This window comes from Polypterus senegalus, chromosome 16 (assembly GCF_016835505.1).
Source record: "Polypterus senegalus isolate Bchr_013 chromosome 16, ASM1683550v1, whole genome shotgun sequence".
NCBI lineage: Eukaryota > Metazoa > Chordata > Cladistia > Polypteriformes > Polypteridae > Polypterus > Polypterus senegalus.
In genome coordinates, this window is record NC_053169.1 from 41,002,009 (window position 1) to 41,024,843 (window position 22,835).

The 22,835-nt window shown below is 40.5% G+C and overlaps 2 protein-coding genes across 2 annotated transcripts in view; both read left to right on the forward strand.

Annotated features, from left to right (window-relative positions):
• The window catches only part of si:ch73-105b23.6 (fibrillin-1), a 71,080-nt gene extending 64,741 nt beyond the window's left edge, over positions 1-6,339 (forward strand). Inside the window, exons 10-11 of the mRNA XM_039739019.1 lie at positions 3,036-3,146; positions 6,314-6,339. Of these exons, the coding sequence (XP_039594953.1) occupies positions 3,036-3,146; positions 6,314-6,339 (137 nt within the window). The remainder of the gene's footprint in view (positions 1-3,035; positions 3,147-6,313) is intronic.
• Positions 6,340-7,081: 742 nt separating this feature from the next.
• LOC120516649 (mucin-like protein) overlaps positions 7,082-22,835 on the forward strand; it is a 68,140-nt gene continuing 52,386 nt past the window's right edge. The window contains exons 1-3 of the mRNA XM_039738465.1: positions 7,082-7,290; positions 16,619-16,694; positions 21,466-21,759. Coding sequence (XP_039594399.1) covers positions 7,117-7,290; positions 16,619-16,694; positions 21,466-21,759 — 544 coding nt within the window. The 5' untranslated portion in view covers positions 7,082-7,116. The remainder of the gene's footprint in view (positions 7,291-16,618; positions 16,695-21,465; positions 21,760-22,835) is intronic.

Here is a 22,835-nt window from a genome sequence, read left to right on the forward strand (position 1 = left end):
TTCTTCTGTATTTGGAATCTTGGCTTTTATAGAAGTTTCCTGTGTGCCACCTGGGCACTCCAGCCACCCCAAACACCCAGACACACCAAGATCCAAGTGTTGCACAGCACATATTTTATTTCAGTGGGGAAGAGCTTTTCTCTCGCTCCTCACAACTATAGCACAGCACACCGTCCACAGAAACACACAGCAATTGTAACCTTTTTACTTCCTCCTTTCTTCTTTCCGTGGCCAACTGTAATAGACCATACACCCATTGCTTTTGAGAATCTCAACCACTTTATTTACTCCCGCAAGCCAAGAACACCCTCTGAGAGAGCAAAGGAAAAAAAAAGAAAGCAATCGTTACATAAAACGAGGCTCCTGTACAATTTTCTGGAGTGCTTCTAATCAACTTTTTTTTTTCTTTCTAACAAGCCAACGTGCCTGCTGAAATATGCTTAACACAAAATATATTAGCTAATAGACATTAAAATTGTTTAAGTACTACAAAAATAATAAAAATTACATTGGGTTTTACATTGAGAGCTAACTACAACCAATATACACTATAAGACTATATAAACAAACAGCAATACCTGAAAGAGCAAAGGAAACAAAAGAAAGCAATCGTAACATAAAACGAGGCTCCTGAACTTTCTGGGGGGCTTCTATTCAACATTTTTTTTTCTAAAAGAGAGGGGAAACAATGCAAACAATCACTTCAATGCTAAAATAACAAAAATGATTTTTAAACAACAAAAAAGGAATAATTAAATAACCTGAGCTCCATAAGTCCATCCTACCTCTAGCAAGCCTGCTGAAATAAGCGCACTCCAATCGAGAGCCCACAACACATGCTCTCCCAATAATTGGTTCCTACCTAACATTATGTACATCTCTCTATTATAAAAGAAAATCTTGAGACAAGACTATTACCAAGACATTTTTTCAAGTCCTACTCTCCTCTCAACCATTTGCAGTTAACGGCCCATCAACTTACAATATTCCGAAAAATATCTACAACCATTAACACCGTCCAGTCTTCCACCGCCTGAATTACTGTAGAAAGAAGGATGTGTCCAAGAAAGGCCATGTAGTACATCTTCCCCGATAACATTAGACATCAAAGGAGATCTTGAGATGCCATTCATGTTAAAACGTTAACCGTTTCCCATTAGAATAGCTTTTGCAAAGACAATTAACAAATCTCAGAGCCAAACATTCAAAAAAGTCGGTTTATTTATTAGAGAGAAAGAAATGAAATTTACTCACGGGCAGTTACATGTTGCGGTGTCATGATGTAAGTCCAAACACAGCAATAAAATTGAATGCGATATTGACAAAAATTGAGTTAAAAAATAGTTTTTACTGAAACTTTACACCTAAAGTGTAAATTTAAAAAGAATTTGCATATTAATTTCAAAGCCAAACACAACAAAATCGTATAACACAACGAATAACTAACACAACATGAAACATTATTTACTTTCAAATGATTACGTTTTACTATTTTTTAATATGGTTAATTACACGCTGTAATGTAAAATAGTTAGTTCTGATATGCATATGTAACAGTTCTCATGAAAATAACAATCTGTTTAAATTGTACATCCGCATCCCCATACACGAGCGGCAGAACTACAAAGAGGCTAGCGCGTAGCACCGATCCAGGGGTTGGCGAGCGAAGTGAGCAGGGGGTAAAGCCCCCTAGTTTTCAAAAGAAAACAGCTGAGAGAAGCCTTGGGGTTAAACAGCACACAGTTTGTAATGGAGTCCTACTATTGCTTTACAGAATGAGACGGAAAAGCAGTGTTCTTTTGTCGGTTGGTAGACATCCAAAATCCTGCAGGATAGGTCCACTTGTTTTATAATTTGTGGACAGTTGTTAGGGAAATGCACATATTTCAGAAATTAATATTAATTGACTGCGGTGGGTTGGCACCCGCAGACCCCCGTGACCCTGTGTTCGGATTCAGAGGGTTGGAAAATGGATGGATGGATATTAATTGAAATTTAATCTTTCTTTTGGTCATCCTTATAAGAGTATAAAGTATCTGTTCTTTAGTAATTTAAAAAGCTGTTTGCCTATTCTATATGCTTTTTACTTACTGCAATACTTATATTTCATACATTTATAAAGACCCTGGACCTTGTAACTCCGAACTGGGTTATATGACTGGAAAAATTGGTTTATGGATAAATATATCAACAGATATATTTGTATAAACATTCATACAATGCAATTAACCTCTCACACTTCACAATGATGTATTGTGTGGCTCATGAGGTGCACTCATGCAGTCCCCAGACCCAAAAAAGAAACCAAAAATATAAGGTAAGGAAGATTTTATTACAACTGAATAAAGAAGATTAAAGGACCTTTGAATCAAAACACAATGAATGAGGCAGTAAAGCACGAACTTAAAAGACCCTTAAAAGACCAAAGCGGTGGCCTCTGGCCTCTTTTATACCCCAACCCCGGGACCACTCCTGAGGTTCCGTCTTCTCTGAAGGATCTCTGGGTCAGGCTGGGTTATCTGCTCAGACCCCCCTCTGGTGATCCCAGGTCTCCCTTCCAGACAGCTGGCTCATTTCTAACCAAAGGGCCAAACAAGTCTATGGAGACCTCAGTAGGAGCCTCCTGCTGCCAACAGCTACAGAGCCGGGGTATGTGCCCACTTTTATTGCGCTCTCCCCACTGCTCTTCTATTATATTCACATCTGCTTGCTATCCATGCTGGGGCAGTTTAGGCTTGGCCTCCTGTCTGGGATGTGTGCCCGTGCCACTTGATGAAGGCCCTGACCCCTATTGCCTTTACATTTGGTTATTAATTACTTCTGAGTGCCAGTGTGGATTTAATTACTGACCTTGTACTATCTGCCAATACCTTAGCCATTGAACCACACTGCCTGCTCTACCCCTAACTGTCTACAGACAACAGGCCTCCATGTCTCCATCAGAATTGAATACGGTTTGCAAAGGGTATTCTGCTCAGAGTTTTTTGCTTATTGTCTTAGTGCTGAATAATGAATCCTGATATTTTTCTTTTCAGATAAAGATCTGCTGCCGTTCGACTGGTGCTGTATTAAATCTCTGCTATGCCATCTGTATTATACCAAACGACCTGCAGACAACTGCTCAAAGTACTTCCCTGGTGGCATTGGTAAGGAATGGCGAAAAACCTTCAGGGCTAATTTAAGGCTTTTATAGTGTAGAGGGATAGGATTAGGAACATTAGAGAGTCAGCTCAGGTTGGACTGTTTGGAGACAAAGTCAGAGAGGCGAGATTGTGTTGGTTTGGACAGAGGAGAGATGCTGGGGATATTAGGAGAAGGATGTTAAAGACAGAGCTGCCAGGCAAGAGACAAAGAGGAAGGCCTAAGAGAAGGTTTACGGATGTGGTGAGAGAGGACATGCAGGTGATGGGGGTAACAGAGGAAGATGAAGAGGACAGAAAGATATGGAAGAAGATGATCCTCTGTGGCGACCTCTAACGGAAAAGCCAAAAGAAGAAGATAGTGTAGAATTGACTGTCTATTCTGCCTGCCTAGAACATCTACCATAATAAAAAGATAAGTGTGTGTGTATGTGTGTTTCCGTCTGGTTGCTATGTTTCTGTCATATCAAAAGATGGCACAACACAAATATTTTAGTAATAAAATGCATTGCATTTTTCAATCCAATAAATGGCACATCACAAACATTAACACTCTTTTTACGTATTCCATACCAAATTGCATATAACAGAGACACATGCATTGCATGGTGAACTGCAAATGTTATCACTGCGGTCTACTTTGATTATTTAGATTGCAACCCACCTTAGATGGGTAGCACAACTAGTCACTATACTAATTTGGTAAGACGTACATGGCACCACACTCTTTAAAATGTTCTTCAGCATCCCTGTGCCACTAGCCTTGCTCAAAAGATGTGGATAAGAGTTTATTACATAACTAACATTGCCTGAAGAAGGGGCCTGATTTGCCTCGAATGCCTGCATATTACAGTGGAACCTCAGTTCACAAACGTCTCAGTACAAGTACAACTCGGTTTACGACCAAAAAGTTCGCCAAACTTTTGCCTCGATTCACGACCACACACTCGGTATACGAACAAGCCAGTTTCCCTTTCGGTCTGTACATGTTCAGTCTCTCCCTGTGCATTTCCTGTGCAGCGAGCGAGCGAGCAAGAGAGAGAGCGCGACACACACACACAGGTGCGCGCAAGAGAGACACACACACAGAGGCGCCCACACACACACACACACACACACACACAGGCGTGCGAGACAGAGGCACAGACACAGGCGCTCCAGGCTCGTGAAAGAGACACACGCACACACGAAAGAGAGAGAGGGAAGGCTGGACGCATAAGGTGTTTTCAGTTCTGTTTCCAGCGATCGGTTCATAGCGTGCATTGTGGCAATGTTACTTTTCTTGGTGGTTTATTAAATTACGGATTTTTCAAATGTTCATTTTTTTCATTGTGCTTAAAACTCATTAAAAAAAAAGTGTTTTTAGCGAGTGGTTCCTAGCACTATAGCGTGAACTCTTGCAATGTTAGTTTTCTCTGTTGTTCAAGGTTTTCTCAGTGTTATTCAATGTTTTTACATTAAGTTTACTATTACACTGTGCATTCTATGGTATAATTAACTATATTTGTGCTTAAAAACTAAAAAAATATATATTTACATACAGTTCGTACAGTCTGGAACGGATTAATTGTATTTACATACAATCCTATGGTGGAAATTGCCTTGGAACGAATTATGGTCGTGAACCGAGGTTCCACTGTATAATCTTTTTAGTTAGCTAATAAAAGGTGTCATTTTGCTTGACTTCTTACTACACTCAATATATGTAAAACACGTTCATTTTTTGATAAAACCTTTCAAATACATACTTCCTGAAACATTAGTGTCACAAGCCATCTACTAAAGCAGATGGCCTGCTAGTAGTTTGGGACCGACCAGGACTGAGGGAGTAACAAGAGAGGCACAAGAGAGGCAGATGTTCAAAACAGAAGGTAATTTATTTATACCACGATAAAAAAAATTATTAAAGTTGTTGAAGGAAAAAAAGAACAAAAAAAATGATGGACAAAAATGTATAAATAATCCAGTGATAAGACACAATCAAATTATAAAGAAAAAAAAAAAAAGACAAAAAATAGGCGGCACGGTGGCGAAGTGGTAGCGCTGCTGCCTCGCAGTTAGGAGACCTGGGTTCACTTCCCGGGTCCTCCCTGCGTGGAGTTTGCATGTTCTCCCCGTGTCTGTGTGGGTTTCCTCTGGGCTCCGGTTTCCTCCCACAATCCAAAGACATGCAGGTTAGGTGGATTGGCGATTCTAAATTGGCCCGGGTGTGTTTGTGTGTGTCCTGCGGTGGGTTGGCACCCTGCCCAGGATTGGTTCCTGCCATGTGTTGGCTGGGATTGGCTCCAGCAGACCCCCGTGACCCTGTATTTGGATTCAGCGGGTTAGAAAATGGATGGACAAAAAATAGAAATTGGGAAACACCAAGACTCTTACCCTAATATAATCAATTCCCGTTCATGAAAAGTCCAGGGCAGCCTTAAAATAATACCAAAAACTAGACTCTGTTTCAGTCCAGGTCACCAGTACAACTCCTCCAAAAAAAAATCTCAGGAGTCATTTTTTTTTTTTGGTCCTCAGGAGCTTAACCCAGTCCTTTACAGCAACCAACAGCTCAGCCACTAGGCACCTCTTAGGCTGGCGTGCCTCGCACTACCTACTTTTTCTCTCTTTTCTTTTCTTCCCCTGTTCTTGCGGCCACAACAGTATTTAAAGCCTTTTCCATTGCCAGGATCAGCTTGCCTAATCATAGGAAGGAACCATTTAAGTCCTGCCGGGGGAAATCATACACTGCTAGTACAAATCAAAAATAGCCGACAACAACATCTACATAATAAAACAATAAACAACAAAACACCACATTTATACCTAACCTCGAGGTTACTAATAAACAAACTTAGAGATTACGATACATGTACACTACTAACGCAACTTGGACTCCCCCTATAGCTGTCGTTTGATCTTCCCAGGCACCTGTGACTGCATTTAGCGCCTGTGCCCTTGTTAAATGGAAAAAAAAAAACCTGATCGAAAAAATGGTATGTTACGCGCAACAATTGCAATCTAACCATATGGTAAAACATCTAGAAAATAAATTAAACAACCGGAGGGTAAGCCCAAAAATCCTAAATGAAAAAAAAAATAAATCTTTCTTCCCCCGTGGTAAACTTGCTGATATCTTGTTCACACTTAAAACTTTGATAGTCCTGCCCCATATCCATTTAATCCCCCAGGTATCAGCATTACGGTGAGGCTATAGCGTCACAATTAGCGCATAACTTAAGCAAGAAATTTCCCATAAAACTGAGCTTCTAATCTAAAGATCTGCCTTTCCCCCTCATTCATTGGTCAAGAGTCCTGTCTTTATTCAGAAGCACAGTTTTATGGGAATGCATTTCTTGTTTACAATGTGCATTCCTCACTTTTCTGGATGTACTGTATGTCTCTAGCCATATTTACTTGAAAATTTCTTCATGGTCTTTTTTCACATTGTTTGCTGTTGTACAAAATTGCCCACCACTGGGTTCTATTATGTTATATTTTTTATTTTTCCATTCTGCATGAAAAAATGAGAATAAAACTTTTTGCCTGGCAATTGCTATAAACTACTGTACATGGAGAAAACAAGATACAAAAAATATACACTTTTTTTGGAATATTCCTGTAACAAATTCAGACAAAAAATGGTGGCACTTGGAGGTTGTATGACAAGAAGAAAGGTAGGGTACCTCTGACCTAATTGTCACTCTACCTCGTCAGAACACAGAAGCCCAGTCATTGATATGGCACCTTTCAGACTGAATGCTGTCTCACTGTGCTTTTTAGCATAAACAAAAGAAAAACAAAATCAATGTTACATATCACATTATGTAAAAAATGAATTTTATACATTGATTACAGGTACACACTATGCTTAGTAGAGATGTTTGGTTGAAGAATATGGCAAAATTCTGCCCTGCTTCTCACTTTGTTTTTGTTTATTTTTCCTTTCAAAGGCCTGTTCTATGGCAGCCTGCATTTCAGGACCTTTGATGGGATGGACTACACGTTTACAGGGCTTGGCGAATATGTCATTCTCAGACTGTCATCTAGCAAAGGAACCAACGTGTTCACTCTGCAGGGCCTGACAGACGTGGTGAAAGTTGACCAAGCACCAGCCAGTGTCACCGCCTTTATGCGCCTTGTTGCTTTCTACCAAGGGAAAGGCAAAGTAAGTACTGTGTGCTCCTTTTAAGTCTGCTGGGAACAGTACAAGGGTCATCTTTCTACATAAACCTGACTGTTGTTCTCAGAGAGACACTGTCTATTTAGCCTGTCCTTCATCATTTTGTAGTTAACTTTATATCTGTAAAAACAGATTGCAGAAACACCTTTATCCTTAAAACAGGTCACTTACAGGACTTTGTGCTCAATGCTGTTGAGGTAGACTATGGTCTCTTGAGACCCTGCATTGATTAACCCTTGTATACATGGGACTTTCAACAAACACTAACTACTACATTCCTAGGGTCTTTATATTTATATATCAATTAAGCCACAAATAACCAAAACTGTCCAAACTTTTATGGAGACTAGTTCCCTGAACATTTAACTTCCTTTTAAACTAATTTTTAATATGTAACAACTTTTACTGAATCAACTTACCCTCCTGCATAACCACTGCTTCAGCAATAATACAATGAAATACAAAAACTTCTAGGTAATTGTTGAGGAAAATAACTTCTATAACCCTTTAGCACCTTTGACTCACAAGATCTTATAAATGTTTTTAGTACTTCAGCAGTTATTGTTTTAAAGTGTGTATCTGTCCTGAGGTAATCCTTGAAAGAGTGCCATAAGATTACAGTAGAACAAAGGCGCTTTAGAACGACTTCTGTCTATCTGGTTTAAGTATGCAGACGCTTGTCTAGGAAACAGCCTCTGATCTTGACTCTTAGCACCATGAATATTATATAATATAATATAATATCCATCCATCCATTATCCAACCCGTTATATCCTAACTACAGGGTCACGGGGGTCTGCTGGAGCCAATCCCAGCCAACACAGGGTGCAAGGCAGGATACAAACCCCGGGCAGGGCGCCAACCAACCGCAGTATAATATAATATAATATAATATAATATAATATAATATAATATAATATAATATAATATAATATAATATAATATAATATAATATAATATAATGTCCGACTTTATTGTAGTGCAGTCGATATCTTGCAGTGTGCAGTCATTTGTAGGTTGTTTATTAGTTTGTGCTCCTGTTCTATAAGATGAAAAGAATCAAGCACTGCACACGCAATTCTCACCTGTGAATGAACTACAGAAATACTTATTCTCACTGTTTCTTTGCTGCAGGCGGAGTGTTTATAAAGGCAAATAACTTTTTTCTAAAGGAATGTAATTTGGACCTTGCAATACCCAAAGAGAAAGACAAGGTCTTGTATTGATTTCTCTGTGAGCCCTGATCATGAAATGTCACTGATTTGATAGGATTGACATTCTTGCCTTGGACAAGGGGGTCTGCTTACACTCAGCCCATCTCTCCTGTTGACAGTCCTGGCAGTTGTGCAGCAATTATTAACTGTACTGCACATCTGGTTTTGAACTGCAGTGCAGGTGTCATCAGGGGGCAAAGCTCATTTACTGTGTTTCATTATATATGTGCTGGCACCCTTTGCTTCAACGGGGGTCTCCAATCCCCCAAACCCCTTGATCATTAATCCTGTGTCATTTCCTCGCTGCATTTAATGGTGTTACTGAATAAAAATGGTACCAAAACATCCTCCAAGAGCAACTTCTCCCACCCATCCAAGAACAGTTTGGTGACCAACAATGCCTTTTCCAGCATGATGGCGTACCGGGCCATAAGGCAAAAGTGATACCTAAGTAGCTCAGGGAACAAAACATTGAAATTTAGGGTCCATGGCCAGGAAACTCCCCAGACCTTAATCCCATTGAGAACTTGTGGTCAATCCTCAAGAGGCGGTTGGACAAACAAAAACCCACCAATTCTGCATTGATTACGCAAGAAAGGGCTGCCATCAGTCAGGATTTGGCCCAGAAGTTGATTGACAGCCTGCCAGGGCGAATTGCAGAGGTCTTAAAAAAGAAAGAAGGGCCAATACTGCAAAAATGGACTCTTTGTATAAACTTAATGTAACTATCAATAAAAGCCTTTGAAACTTATGAAAGGTTTATGTAATTATACTTCAGTACAGTAATCCCTCGCTACTTCACGGTTCACTTTTCGCGGATTCACGACTTTGCGGGTTTTTAAATGTAGTATTAGTATTTCCTAGTCTAAGAACAACAAAACAAGTTCGGTGACTAAGTGCGTTGTAACATGGGCTGTGATTGGTACATGGGAGGGAGACGACAAATCACAGCTTCCCGCTTTCTAATCGGGGCCGTGATTGGTGCTTTGACTGATGCCCAGATCCCACAGCACCTCCCCTTGTCTCTCTGTCACGGCCATTTCGCTTCAAGCTTTCTCGCCAAGCGGTTTACCTTACACTGTACTGTGTGTGATTTTTTTGTGGTTTCTTTGATCGGTCCAATTTTGCAACAAGGTCTACGACGTCATGACCGCCTACAAGCTACTCTTCGACCGGAAAAGGAAGCAGCGGCAGCAACTGCAGATCACAATGTTTTTGCAGCCTCGCAAAAAAGAGCCAGTTCCTACTACTAATATGGATATACCTTCGGAAACCGTGGAAGAGGTGCCCCAGGAAATGGCACCGCCATCTGAAGAGACGTAAAATACAGTCATCGGCTGCACAGTAAAAGTCATCATCACCTTCATCATCATCATTTTTACTGCACAGCATATTCTTCACCATTATCACGTCATATATAGGTACATGTACTTTGCTATACAGTAATTGTAAACTTATCTACCGATTTCATATTGCTTAACAGTTGTCCCTGTTATTAATAGAGTAAAGGGTGGGTTGTAAACAGTACAGGGCGGGTTTAAAAACGTCCAAATACACGTTACATAATTAAATAAATATGGTGTCCATACTTCACGGAAATTCATTTATTGCGGCCGTCCTTGGAACCTATCTCCCGCAATAAACGAGGGATTACTGTATACCATAGAAACATCTGACAAAACGATCTAAAACCAGTGAAGCAGCAAACTTTGTGAAAGCCAATACTTGTGTCATTCTCAAAACTTTTGGCCACGACTATATATCAATCTCTTGCCCATGTCTGATGATTCAGTTGAAAACACAGCTCATCTCTGATGCAATGTAAATAAAATCCTGCTTGATTGGACTGTAATGAGTAGAGCCCTGGAGATAATTAGTCTTGGGAAATAGTTTAGCTTGAAATAGCTTGAGGGACAACTGTCCTCCAGATTGACAGGTGGATATCATCCTATTAGGTATACATGCTTTCAAAAATGTTATGTTTAAGTAACTTGAATAACAATTAGTCACAGATCCGCCACCACTAACACACATCCATCGATGCCATTTTCATATCACTTGAATTGCAGTCTTCTGCATATGAATGCTATTGAGCAACCACAGGCCTATTTGTGCTCTGTTTTAACTCCATTGTAATGTGCTCTAATATGTAATGTCTACTAACACATGTAATTGCATTCTATTAGTGATATTACTACAAAACTATTTAATATACAAAAATGTAATAACTGATTCCTGGATGAAGAAAATAAACTTGAAATGCTCCAACTTTCATATCCGTTAACTTAAACGCACTAGAATGTTGTGCCACATGTACATCGTCTAACTCAGTGGTTCTCAAACTTTCGTATTTTGCGTTTCACCTCCCTTTCTACCTGGAATAATTCTGCGCCCCCTGCATAATATAAGATAGATGAGAATATCCCATGATGCAATTAACAAAGGTATGATACTCGTGCGGTGTCGCGATATCCTATCATTTTTATTTCCATAAAATTTGCATGTGTTCGGCTAACTTCGATGAAATATTTGCAATTTTTTTTTAAAGTGCTTTAATAAATGTTAAAATGCCTTGTGTGGTTTTTGGTAGTAATTCTAATCCCAAAAACAAAGAATAAATTATTTATTCTTATTTAATTATTTTTTTTTATGTAAAGAAACAATTAAATATGTTTTAATTTTTAAAAATCTCGTAAACGCGGACACCGATGAAGTCAATCTCCGCGAGACAAACATATTTTCGTCCGACAAATATTATACCGCTGTTAGTTGTATCATGAAAATAACCCAATATGCAGTAAATTATTTAATTCAATTTGGTAATATTGGCTATGCTGCCAATGTGGTGCAGTCGCGCCGCATTATCACCTGATCTACTGTTACCCAAATGTTCGCGACAGACACCGATACATCTGGAACTTTCTACGCGGCTATAAAAGCAGTAGCAGCGGCGCCGCTTGTCAGTTAGTAGTCATTAGATCTATGCCTTAGACATGTTTTATTTTAATTTTAGTTATAATGCATTCGTTGCGATTATATGCTTGCAAATTTAAATTTGAAATAAAAATGTAAAAAATTAATTTTGATGTCTTATTCATTAATTCTACACCCCCCTTGTACAGTTTCAGCGCCCCCTCAGGGGGGCGCGCCCCACAGTTTGAGAACCGCTGGTCTAACTTGCTAATAAATGTGCTGTGATCCTCCATGGTGATGTGAACAAGAAGCATAGAAAAGAATCATTTTACTGGTGGGTCACAGATTACGTGCATTATGCAGTAACAGAAATACTAGGGTGTTGTACCCTGTTAGCCATTATGGATGTGGTGAGAAGTTAAGCAAAATTTCACCTTTTATTTACATTACATTTCATTATTATTTATTTGCTTTACTCACATATTATTTATTTACATTACATTACAATTACATCTTGTCTGAGGAAGGGGCCTGAGTTGCCTCGAAAGCTTGAATATTGTAGTCTTTCTAGTTAGCCAATAAAAGGAGTCATTTTGCTTGACTTCTCACCACAGTAACAGAAACAAACAGAAGTAAACACAGAAACAGGAACATGGCTCATTTTAGAGAGTCTTGCATCTCACAATTGTTTCACCAAACTGTAAACTTTAAATTTGTTGCAAATTAAAAGAAAGACCTTGGAACACTTTATTCTTGAACAAACTATAGACCAGTATTAAATGTATACACAGAGAAGTCAGAATATATAAAACCGCCCTATGTTTAATCAGTCATGGAGGATCGCTGAGAAAATTCCTTGTGGCAGTCCTCCCTACACTACCTTTTCCAGTGATTCTGGGGTGGCACTGGTCTTTACCTTTATCCACTGTCGCGGTAATACATATCGGCAATCAACAATGGAAATGTTGCTGCCCAAGTCAAAGAGTGCCTTGACTTTAACTCCATTAATGACTACATTTCCCATATGGGAGTAGCGTCAGGGGGTTGGTAAGTGCACATAAACTGTCTCTTCTCTTCCACCTGCATTCCACCTTATCCCTGGGCAGGTTGCGCGTCCGGCAGTCCAGGAACTTTGAAACAAGCTCTGGAGGATAGGAAAGGAACCAGGTTTATAGGACATAATCCCCAAGGAGTGCACTTGATGATTGTTCTGCTCTCTCAGAATGTGAGGCTGGCTTAGTTGATTCAAGGAGTCCAATGAGCTCCTCCATAGAATAGAATTCTCCCCAGAACGGCTATGGAAAGTTTTTCTGAAGGCTCTGTATAATCAAGAAACCGGCCACCTGTTGTACTATCTACTGTAGAATGGACTTAATTCAAATGGCCATAGCCATTGTGCCACTTTTGCCCAGAGAGCCTCTGCTTGTTCTCTGACTGGCTTGCTATTACTGAACTCCCAGGTTCTCAATTTTCTTACCTGTTGGTCTAGGGAAAGCCCATGTTTATCTGGGGTCTCAACCCCAATGGGCGGCTCAGCTCTCTCTTCCAAGAGAACATAATGAGCTCCCTTATCCCCCATAACCCCCACCACCACCCCCACCCCCAGGAACCAGCCCACGTCTGTGAGTTTCTGTCATACTCTCCCTGTGGATAAATACCAACCCATTTTAATGTATAGGGAGTAAAGCCTGTTCAGAGTTATTCCTGACCCCCAGACTAACTCCCCCCCAGAAACTCTGCCCTGCTACTTTCCCACCTGGTTAGTGTTTTGGTCCTGTACTGTTTTCTTCGAGGTACACACTATCCTAATAATATGATAATAATAATATAATATATCCTGGCTGCTGCAAAGGTTGAAAATGCAAGATAGTTTACAAGACTGAATTGAATAGGTGGCGGTAAAATGGTGGTCTTAACACTAGAATTACCAGAGCCTATGAAAAAACTTGTAGATCCATCCCACCTTAAAACACTTCGCACCTCTTTGTCAACGTCTTTTGTCCTTTAAATGTGTTGCTAAGCAGCAAGCAGTCTGCTATCACATCCCCCACCGGCGCACAGTTTTCTCAGCTCAAGTCTGTTTACCTGCATGTCAATTGCTTAGAATTGTATAGAGTGAGAAGTCAAGCAAAATGACACATTTTATAAATACTATATCGTTATTTGGAACACTTGCATTTCATGTGTGTTCCGTGTCTACAACGATCTATGTAAACACATCGTTAAAAAAGAAACGTTTTTCATGTTTTAGTAATAATTGACAAAATGTAGACATGAAGTTTATAATGTGTGACGCCTGAAGCCCAAATATCAAAGAAACACTTTCACAAAAGGTACAAATAGAACAAGTGTGCTTTTATTCAAAAATATAACTGCAGAAAAACAACATGCGTTAGGGTGCAACATTGACACACATTTACTACGACTGCTTTGGTGGTGCAATGGTATCAACTGTTGACTGATAATTGAAACATCACAGGCTTGATCCCGACAAGTCCATTTTGAGAAGTGAGCTGCTTTTATTCGTACTATTTTAGAATAATAACATACATTTGATTTCAGTCTTTAACAGCTGGTGTAAATGTATGTTACTCGTAAAGGTTAGCTTTGTTTTTTTTTTTGGATTTTTTTTATTCAGTTTCATTTTCTCAGTTATGTTCACGATCCTACCCTACCCCCCCACCTCCACATCTGACACTGCTGTTTTCACATAAAGAAATGCTATACTTGTGACTTTAGGCTGTAGGAAGTAAGTAACTTAATCCAAATAAATAACATTCATTCTGACTCTTATATACAAAGTACTGTAACTTGCTTTCTTTTTTCTTCGGTTATAGTCTTGAATAAAAGTGCACTTGTTTTGTCAACATTTATATGTTACTTACATAAAAGCCAGATTGAATGTTATTTATTTTGATTTAGTTACTTACTTCCTACAGCCTAAAGTCACAACTACACTGCAGAGCTTCCTGTGTTTGAGCGACATGGGCAACATGTAATGCCACGAAAAGTGCACACAGACACTTCAGTTCACAAGCACTGGTACGAGAATGCAGTCAGACTTCTTTTTAGGGCACATACACCGTCCAGATGTAAATACTAGTGTGGAAAGTCTATAGCTGCAGGTGGAAGCTGCCGTCGCTGTACTTTGTATATAAGAGCCAGATCGAATTTTATTTATTTGGATTTAGTTACTCACTTCCTACAGCCTAAAGCCACAAGTATAGTGCGGTCTTTATCTGAAAACAGCAGTGTCAGATGTAGGGTAGGATCGTGAACGCAACTAAGAGAATAAAACTGGATAAAAAAAAAAAAATCACAGCTGACCTTTACAAGTATCATACATTTATACCGGCTGTAACAGACTAAAATCAAATGTATGTTTTTATTCTAAAACTAGCCGTATAATTATTTATTGATGGGTGAACTCTTCCTAAAAGACACAGTTGTCAAAATGGGGTGGGTTTGAGGATACGACTGTGAGTGAATGAAAAGATGGAACTCTAGAGAGCGCAACATAAAATTGTCCGTGACTGAAAACTGGTTTTGGCAGATACAGGCATATCTTTTTGAAAGTTTGACCCTGTGCCTTATTAATTGTCATTACAAAGGCCAATCTAACAGGAAATCGTCTGCATGTAAAAGTAAAAGGCAAATTTGAATCTGATGGGGTCAGGAAAATCCAGTACATTGCGGTGAATGCTGGTAACAGAAAGTCTAGTGCCATTACAGAGACCTTTTGCTGGCATGAGGTTTCTGAGAAGCATGACGACTGAACTAATTTTAATTTTGAGTTTATGCGGAGGCATGCCAGTGGGATAAAGACTGTTAAGAAATTCTTCGGGGAATGAAAGTTGATCTGCAGGATTGTCTGTGATGATGGAGTCAACGCTGGTGAAAATGACTTCGTCGGTAGGGATAAATCCTCGAGAGTGAGGGTGGACGCGGTAGGAGGGTTAGAGTTGGCAGGTGGGGCTCTGTCGTGCATACCCCATGGTCGGGCGACTTGGTCAATTATATATATAGAAAAACAGCCAGAACCGAAAAGAACAATGAAAGGTCAACATGGCTCAGAGGTGCATGTTGATTGTAGCAGAGATGAAAGCAACTGAGGCTGTGTTTGGTGAGGTGTTGCATGTGGGCACATGAGCACGCTGTGTGCATGCCTTGAGAGTGAGAGTGGGCGCGGGAGGAGGGTTAGAGTTGGTGGGCGGGGCTCTGTCGTGTGTATCCCATGGTCTTAGAGTTGGTAGGCGGGGCTCTGTGAGTTGGCGGGCATGGCTCTGTCGTGTGTATCCCATGGTCTCTGCCGTGCGTACCCCATGGTCGGGCGACTTGCAGACACAGAACACACGTGAAATGCATGTGTTCCAAATAACGATTTAGTATTTATAAAAGGTGTGATTTTGCTTGACTTCTCGCTCTATACAACTCCAAGCAACTGACACGCAGGTAAACAGACTTGAGCTGAGAAAACTGTGCGCTGGTGGGGGATATGATAGCAGACTGCTTGCTGCTTGTTCCTTATCGACACATTTAAAGGACAAACGATGCTGATGGACAGGTGAGAAGCGATTTAAGATGGGACAGATCTATGAGTTTTTTCGTAGGCTCTGGTAATTCTAGTGTTAAGGGCTGGTAAAGGAAATGGTGTCATCTATGCCGGAACCAGAAGTGGCATCTTCAGGACTGGAAGTGGTGTCTTCATGGCCAGAAGTGACATCATCAGGGTGCCGGAACCAGAAATGACGTCATTAGGGTTGCTGGAACCTGGCAGGATTTCCCAGGAATGGTCTACAAGGAACTGAGATAGACAATCAGCACACTCCACCACCCCCTGGTCTGATGTAGTATTACAATTACTCAAGCCCTTTAGCTGCCTCCTAATCACAACGTGTGACAATATACTATATATATATATATATATATATATATATATATATATATATATATATATATATATATATATATATATATATATAAAAGGATTACAGAGTAAGTGCCTTATTTTATAATTTGCCACACTTGGAGAGAGAAAACTATTGAAAACTTTTTCCATAACTAATTATTTAATTTCTTAATTACATTAAATACAGTTTAACAAAGAAATGAGGAGCTGTTATATAAAAGAATAAGCATGCATGGATTTATGCAATCATTTTAACAGAATGAGACTTTTGGTACAGGTGGAGTGGAGGCCAGCGAACAATGAAGGGGAGCTCCTGGTGTTACTGGATGATGAGGAGGTCAGCCTGGCATCTGGTGAGTACACCTTAAAGAGACAGTAATAATAATGATAAAAATGCATTTTATTTACTAGGCGCCTTTCTTAACACTCAAGGTCTCCTTACAATAGTATTAAACAACAGTAATCTCTATATATATAAAATCCAACATCTGTCAGTCTGTCTATCTGTATGTCTGTCCACTTTTCATGAGAGAACTACTTAACAGATTTAGATCATTTTTTCCTATAATTTGCTTGAATATTCCAGTTGGCTTTGCGACTTCTCTCATCGAGCTAAGAATCATAGTTTGCTTGCAGGAGAGATTCATGATTGGCATGCCAGTTTTGAGGGCAGTTTTAAAATATGTTATTGCATCTAGATGACGGATATTAGAGGGAAGAGAATTCCAGAGTTGAGGATCACATGAGAGACACTCAAGCTCCTATAGAACAGAGTGATATGTGGTACAGAAAGTAGAGCTGCAGATGAGGATCTGAGGGAGCAAAATGCAGTGTAAGATAAGTAAGTAAGATAGGAAGGAGCAAGATTGTGGAGATCTTTAAATGTTAAGAGCACTATTTTGTATTGTATTGTATGTCTTAGTATTAGTATTGCATTGTTTTGTACGTCTTAGTCACGGACCTTGAGCAAGAGTATATCCCTGTTCATTTTGTCCCTTTTTTGTTTAAAACACCCAGAAGCAAGTGCTGTGCTCTCGAATTCTGGTACCCATCAAATAATCTGATGCTTCCATTTTCCCCTTTTTCAGATTGGAGGCTTCAGTACACTTGCACATGTCCAGTTTATACCATTTATTTTTGCTTTCTATTTTCTAATAGTGGATTTTTAGGAATTTATACTCTTCCAGTATATTTATTACTAATTGATTTTTGACACATTTTAAATTTTAACTTCTTTGATGCACTTACATGGTACACTTCATATCTGAGGCATTTTATTGTTTTCTTATTATTTACAGTGTTAATTTCTTCCAGTTACTGAATCTTCTTCTTCTTCTTTTGGCTGCTGCCATTAAGGGTTGCCAAAGCGGATCATCTTCTACCATATCTTTCTGTCCTCTGCATCTTGTTCTGTTACACCCATCACCTGCATGTCCTCTCTCATCACATCCATAAACCTTCGCTTAGGCCTTCCTCTTTTTCTCTTGCCTGGTAGCTCTATCCTTAGCATCCTTCTCCCAATATACCCAGCATCTCTCCTCTGCACATGTCCAAACCAACGCAATCTCGCCTCTCTGACTTTGTATCCCAACGGTCCAACTTGAATTGACCCTCTAATGTACTCATTTCTAATCCTGTCCATTCTTGTCACACTTAATGCAAATCTTAACATCTTTAACTCTGCCACCTCCAGCTCTGTCTCCTGTTTCTGGTCAGTGCCACCATCTCCAACCCATATAACATAGCTAGTCTCACTACCGTCCTGTAGACCTTCCCTTTCACTCTTGCTGATACCCGTCTATCACAAATTACTCCTCACTCTTCTCCACCCATTCCACCCTGCCTGCACTCTCTTCTTCACCTCTCTTCCACAATCCCCATTACTCTGTACTGTTGATCCCAAGTATTTAAACTCATCCACCTTCACCAACTCTACTCCTTGCATCCTCACCATTCCACTGACCTCCCTCTCATTTACACACATGTATTCTGTCTTGTTCCTACTGACCTTCATTCCTCTCCTCTCTAGAGCATACCTCCACCTCTCTAGGGTCTCCTCAACCTTCTCCCTACTATCGCTACAGATCACAATGTCATCCGCAAACATCTTAGTCCACGGGGACTCCTGTCTAATCTCATCTGTCAACCTGTCCATCACCATTGCAAATAAGAAAGGGCTCAGAGCCCTGATGTAATACCACCTCCAACTTGAATGTATCCTTCACACCTACCACAGACCTCACCACTGTCACACTTCCCTCGTACATATACTGTACATCTCTTAAGTACTTCTCTGCCACTCCCAACTTCCTCATACAATACCATAGCTCCTCTCGAGGTACCCTGTCATATGCTTTCTCCAGGTCCACAAAGATGCAATGCAACTCCTTCTGGCCTTCTCTAAACTTCTCCATCAACATCCTCAGAGCAAACATTGCATCTGTGGTGCTCTTTCTTGGCATGAAACCATACTGCTGCTCACTAATCATCACCTCACTTCTTAACCTAGCTTCCACTACTCTTTCCCATAACTTCATGCTGTGGCTCATCAATTTTATCCCCCTATAGTCACTGCAGTCCTGCACATCTCCTTATTCTTAAATATTGGCACCAGTACACTTCTTCTCCACTCGTCAGGCATCCTCTCACTTTCCAAGATTCCATTAAACAATCTGGTTAAAAACTCCACTGCCATCTCTCCTAAACACCTCCATGCTTCCACAGGTATGTCATCTGGACCAACGGCCTTTCCATTCTTCATCCTCTTCATAGCTGTCCTTACTTCCTCCTTGCTAATCCGTTGCACTTCCTGATTCACTATCTCCACATCATCCATCCCTTCTCTCTCTCGTTCTCTTCATTCATCAGCCGCTCAAAGTACTCTTTCCATCTGCTCAACACACTCTCCTCGCTTATGAGTACGTTTCCATCTTTATCCTTTATCACCCTAACCTGCTGCACATCTTTCCCAGCTTGGTCCCTCTGTCTAGCCAATCGGTACAGGTCCTTTTCTCGCTCCTTAGTGTCCAACCTTTCATACAACTCATCATATGCCTTTTCTTTAGCCTTCGCCACCTCTCTCTTCACCTTGCGCCTTATCTCCTTATACTCTTGTCTACTTTCTGCATCTCTCGGACTATCCCACTTCTTCTTTGCCATCCTCTTCCTCTGTATACTCTCCTGTATTTCCTCATTCCACCACCAGGTTTCCTTTTCCTCCTTCCTCTTTCCAGATGTCACGCCAAGCACCCTTCTTGCTGTCACCCTTACTACATCTGCTGTAGTTTCCCAGCTGTCTGGTAACTCTTCACTGCCACCCAGTGCCTGTCTCACCTCCTCCCTAAACTCAACCTTGCAGTCTTCCTTTTCAACTTCCACCATTTGATCCTTGGCTCTGCCCTCACTCTCTTTCTCTTCTTGATCTCCAATGTCATCCTACAGACCACCATCCTATGCTGCTTAACTACACTTTCCCCTGCCACCACTTTGCAGTCTTCAATCTCCTTCAGATCAACTCTTCTGCATAGGATGTAATCTACCTGTGTGCATCTTCCTCCACTCTTGTACGTAACCCTATGTTCCTCCCTCTTCTTAAAATACGTATTCACCACAGCCATGTCCATCCTTTTGGCAAAATCCACTATCCTCTGACCTTCTTCATTCCTCTCCTTGACACCATACCTACCCATCACCTCCTCGTCTCCACTGTTCCCTTCACCAACATGCCCATTGAAATCTGCTCCAATCACCACTTTCTGTCCCTTGGGTACACTGTTCATCACTTCATCCAACTCACTCCAAAAATCTTCTTTCTCCCCCATTGCACACCCAACTTGCGGTGCATATGCACTAACAACATTCATCATCACACCTCCAATTTCCAGCTTCATAATCATTACTCTGTCTGACAGTCTTTTCACCTCCAAAACACTCTTGACATACTGTTCCTTCAGAATAACCCCTACCCCATTTCTCCTCCCATCCACAAAATGATAGAACAATTTGAGTCCACCTCCAATCCACCTGGTCTTACTCCCCTTCCATTTAGTCTCTTGCACACACAATATATCAACCTTCCTTCACTCCATCATATCTGCTAACTCTCTCCCATTACCAGTCATACTGCCAACATTCGAAGTTCCTACCCTCACTTCCACTCTCTTTGCTTTCCTTCTCTCCTCCTGCCTCCTGACATGTCTCCCCCCTTCTCTTCTCCTTCTTCTTCTTCGGCCAACAGTAGCCCAATTTCCACCAGAACTCTGTTGGCCAACATTACTGGTGGCGGTCGTTGTTAACCCGGGGCTCAACTGATCCAGTATGGAAATTTGTATTGCTTTCTGCATATTGATTTGGCAAAATTTTACACCAGATGCCCTTCCTGATGTAACCCTCCCCATTTATCCGGGCTTGGGACACACTGGTTTGGTCATCCCCTGTGGCTGGGTTTTCCAGTTACTGAATATCCATTGTATTTTCAATTTCTAACCCATTTTTTCCTTACATTTCCAGTGTTTTCAATTACCGTGATTTGCTGGAGTTTCCCATTGTGGATGATATTTTAATGCAGCTTCCAGTTATGAGCCAAAGATGTTTTTAGATTCTGCTCTGGGATTTTTAAACCGTGCCTGTGATTTTCATTTAATGTTAGTTTGAGACTTTTCACTCAGGCTCTGCACCACTTATGTTATTACAATTCTTTCTGACATTCATGCAATGACATTCTTGATTTTTGTGCATTTTAACATTAGCACTGGTTGTTTCAGATGACTCTAAATTTCCTATGGATGCATACAGAGTGAGCTTGAACCCTGGGTAGAAAAATGTAACGGGTAAATTTATCACATTTAATCCGTTACTGAATATATAATATCAGAAATTACAAATGCCATTTTTGAAAGGTGTTTTTCCAGTATAAGGTTGAAACATGTACTTCTAACCATTTCCTCCTTATTTTTAATTCTGTCCCTCCATAGGTTTCTGTTTTTGCCTGTTAAGGCAGAAAGGGTAATCGGTCAGTTCTGTCTGCCACATTCTTTGCTTTTGGCACCTACAGCAGCAAAAATGTGATAAGGAAGCAAAACATGGCAGAAGTCCAGTTTAACTGACCCTGGCTGTGTTTTGTAGGTGATGGCCTTTGGCAGTCTCCACAGAAGGACTTTGCCCTCCTCCGCCCTGTGGACACACAGAGTGTTCTCGTCTATAGCTCTGGTCTGCAAATCTCAGTGGACATGGACTCAAGTGGCCATTTGAGAGCCGTCATTAAGGTCCCTCAGTCTTTTTACAACCGGACTGTTGGTCTACTGGGACAGTGGAATGGAGACAAAATGGATGACTTCCTCTACTCCAATGGAAAGCGTTTATCTTTCAAAGATGGGAACATCCCAACTGAGAAGGAGATCTATGACTTTGGCCTTTCCTGTAAGTTGTACTACACACAATACAATGACAAAGCTACTGCTTCAAGCAAAATAATTTTAAGATTTGGAGCTGTCCATTCATTGTTTGAACATGAACATGATCTAGAAAAGGGGTGGTGAACTCCAGGCCTGGAGAGCCACAGTGGCTACAGGTTTTCATTCTCACCCTTTTCCTAATCAGTGACCAGTTTTCGCTGCTAATTAACTTTTTCCACATCACTTTAATAGCCTCGTTAGAAGAGTTCAGTCCTCTGAATTGATTCCTTTCTTCATTAAATGACGGCCAAGCAGAAATGAGATGTGAAACAAGCTAACAGATGACCAGCTAAACTGGGGCTTCAAACTCCAACCAATTTCACTCCAATCACTTTCAGACTGAGAAGCCAATTCTTGCTGTTAATTAAACACGTTACTTAATTCCATGGCTTGTTGCTGCTCTCATTCTGCCACAGCACACACTTTCTATGAGCACCGTCAAAATGACCTGAGAGATCAACCTTACCAAGACCATCACCTCTCTTTAATTTCAGATATTGTGTAATGGGCACAGGGGAGCTGGTCGTGTGGTGGCTTGTTTCGTGTCTCATTATTGTTTGGCTGCTAATTAAAGAAAAAGAAACAATTATGAGGCCTGAGTTAAGTTCATTAAAATAAGTAATCAGCAGCAAAAACTGGTCACTAATTAAGAAGATGGTAAGAATGAAAACCTGCAGCCATTGCGGCACTCGAGGCCTGGAGTTCGCCACCCCTGATCTAGAGCCTATCATGCCAACAAGGGGAGCAAAGTAGGAGCCAGTCCATTGCTGGCCACACACATTCACAGCAGAGCTTGAGAGTATGCGAGGTATGTCTATTAAATAACGAGACTGTGATTCCACCTATTAAACAAAGCAGTCAGAACTGGTTATAACTGCATGTGTGGTGACCTTGAACATGTCTGAACCAGCATGACAAGCAGCAACACTCTATAACGTTCAGTTGATTGTGAGTCGCCATTTAGTTTGGTTATGTTTTCTGTAGTGTGCCGAAAAAATGCTAAGTTTAAAAGTTGAACAATCTGTCAATTTCAAATTTTTA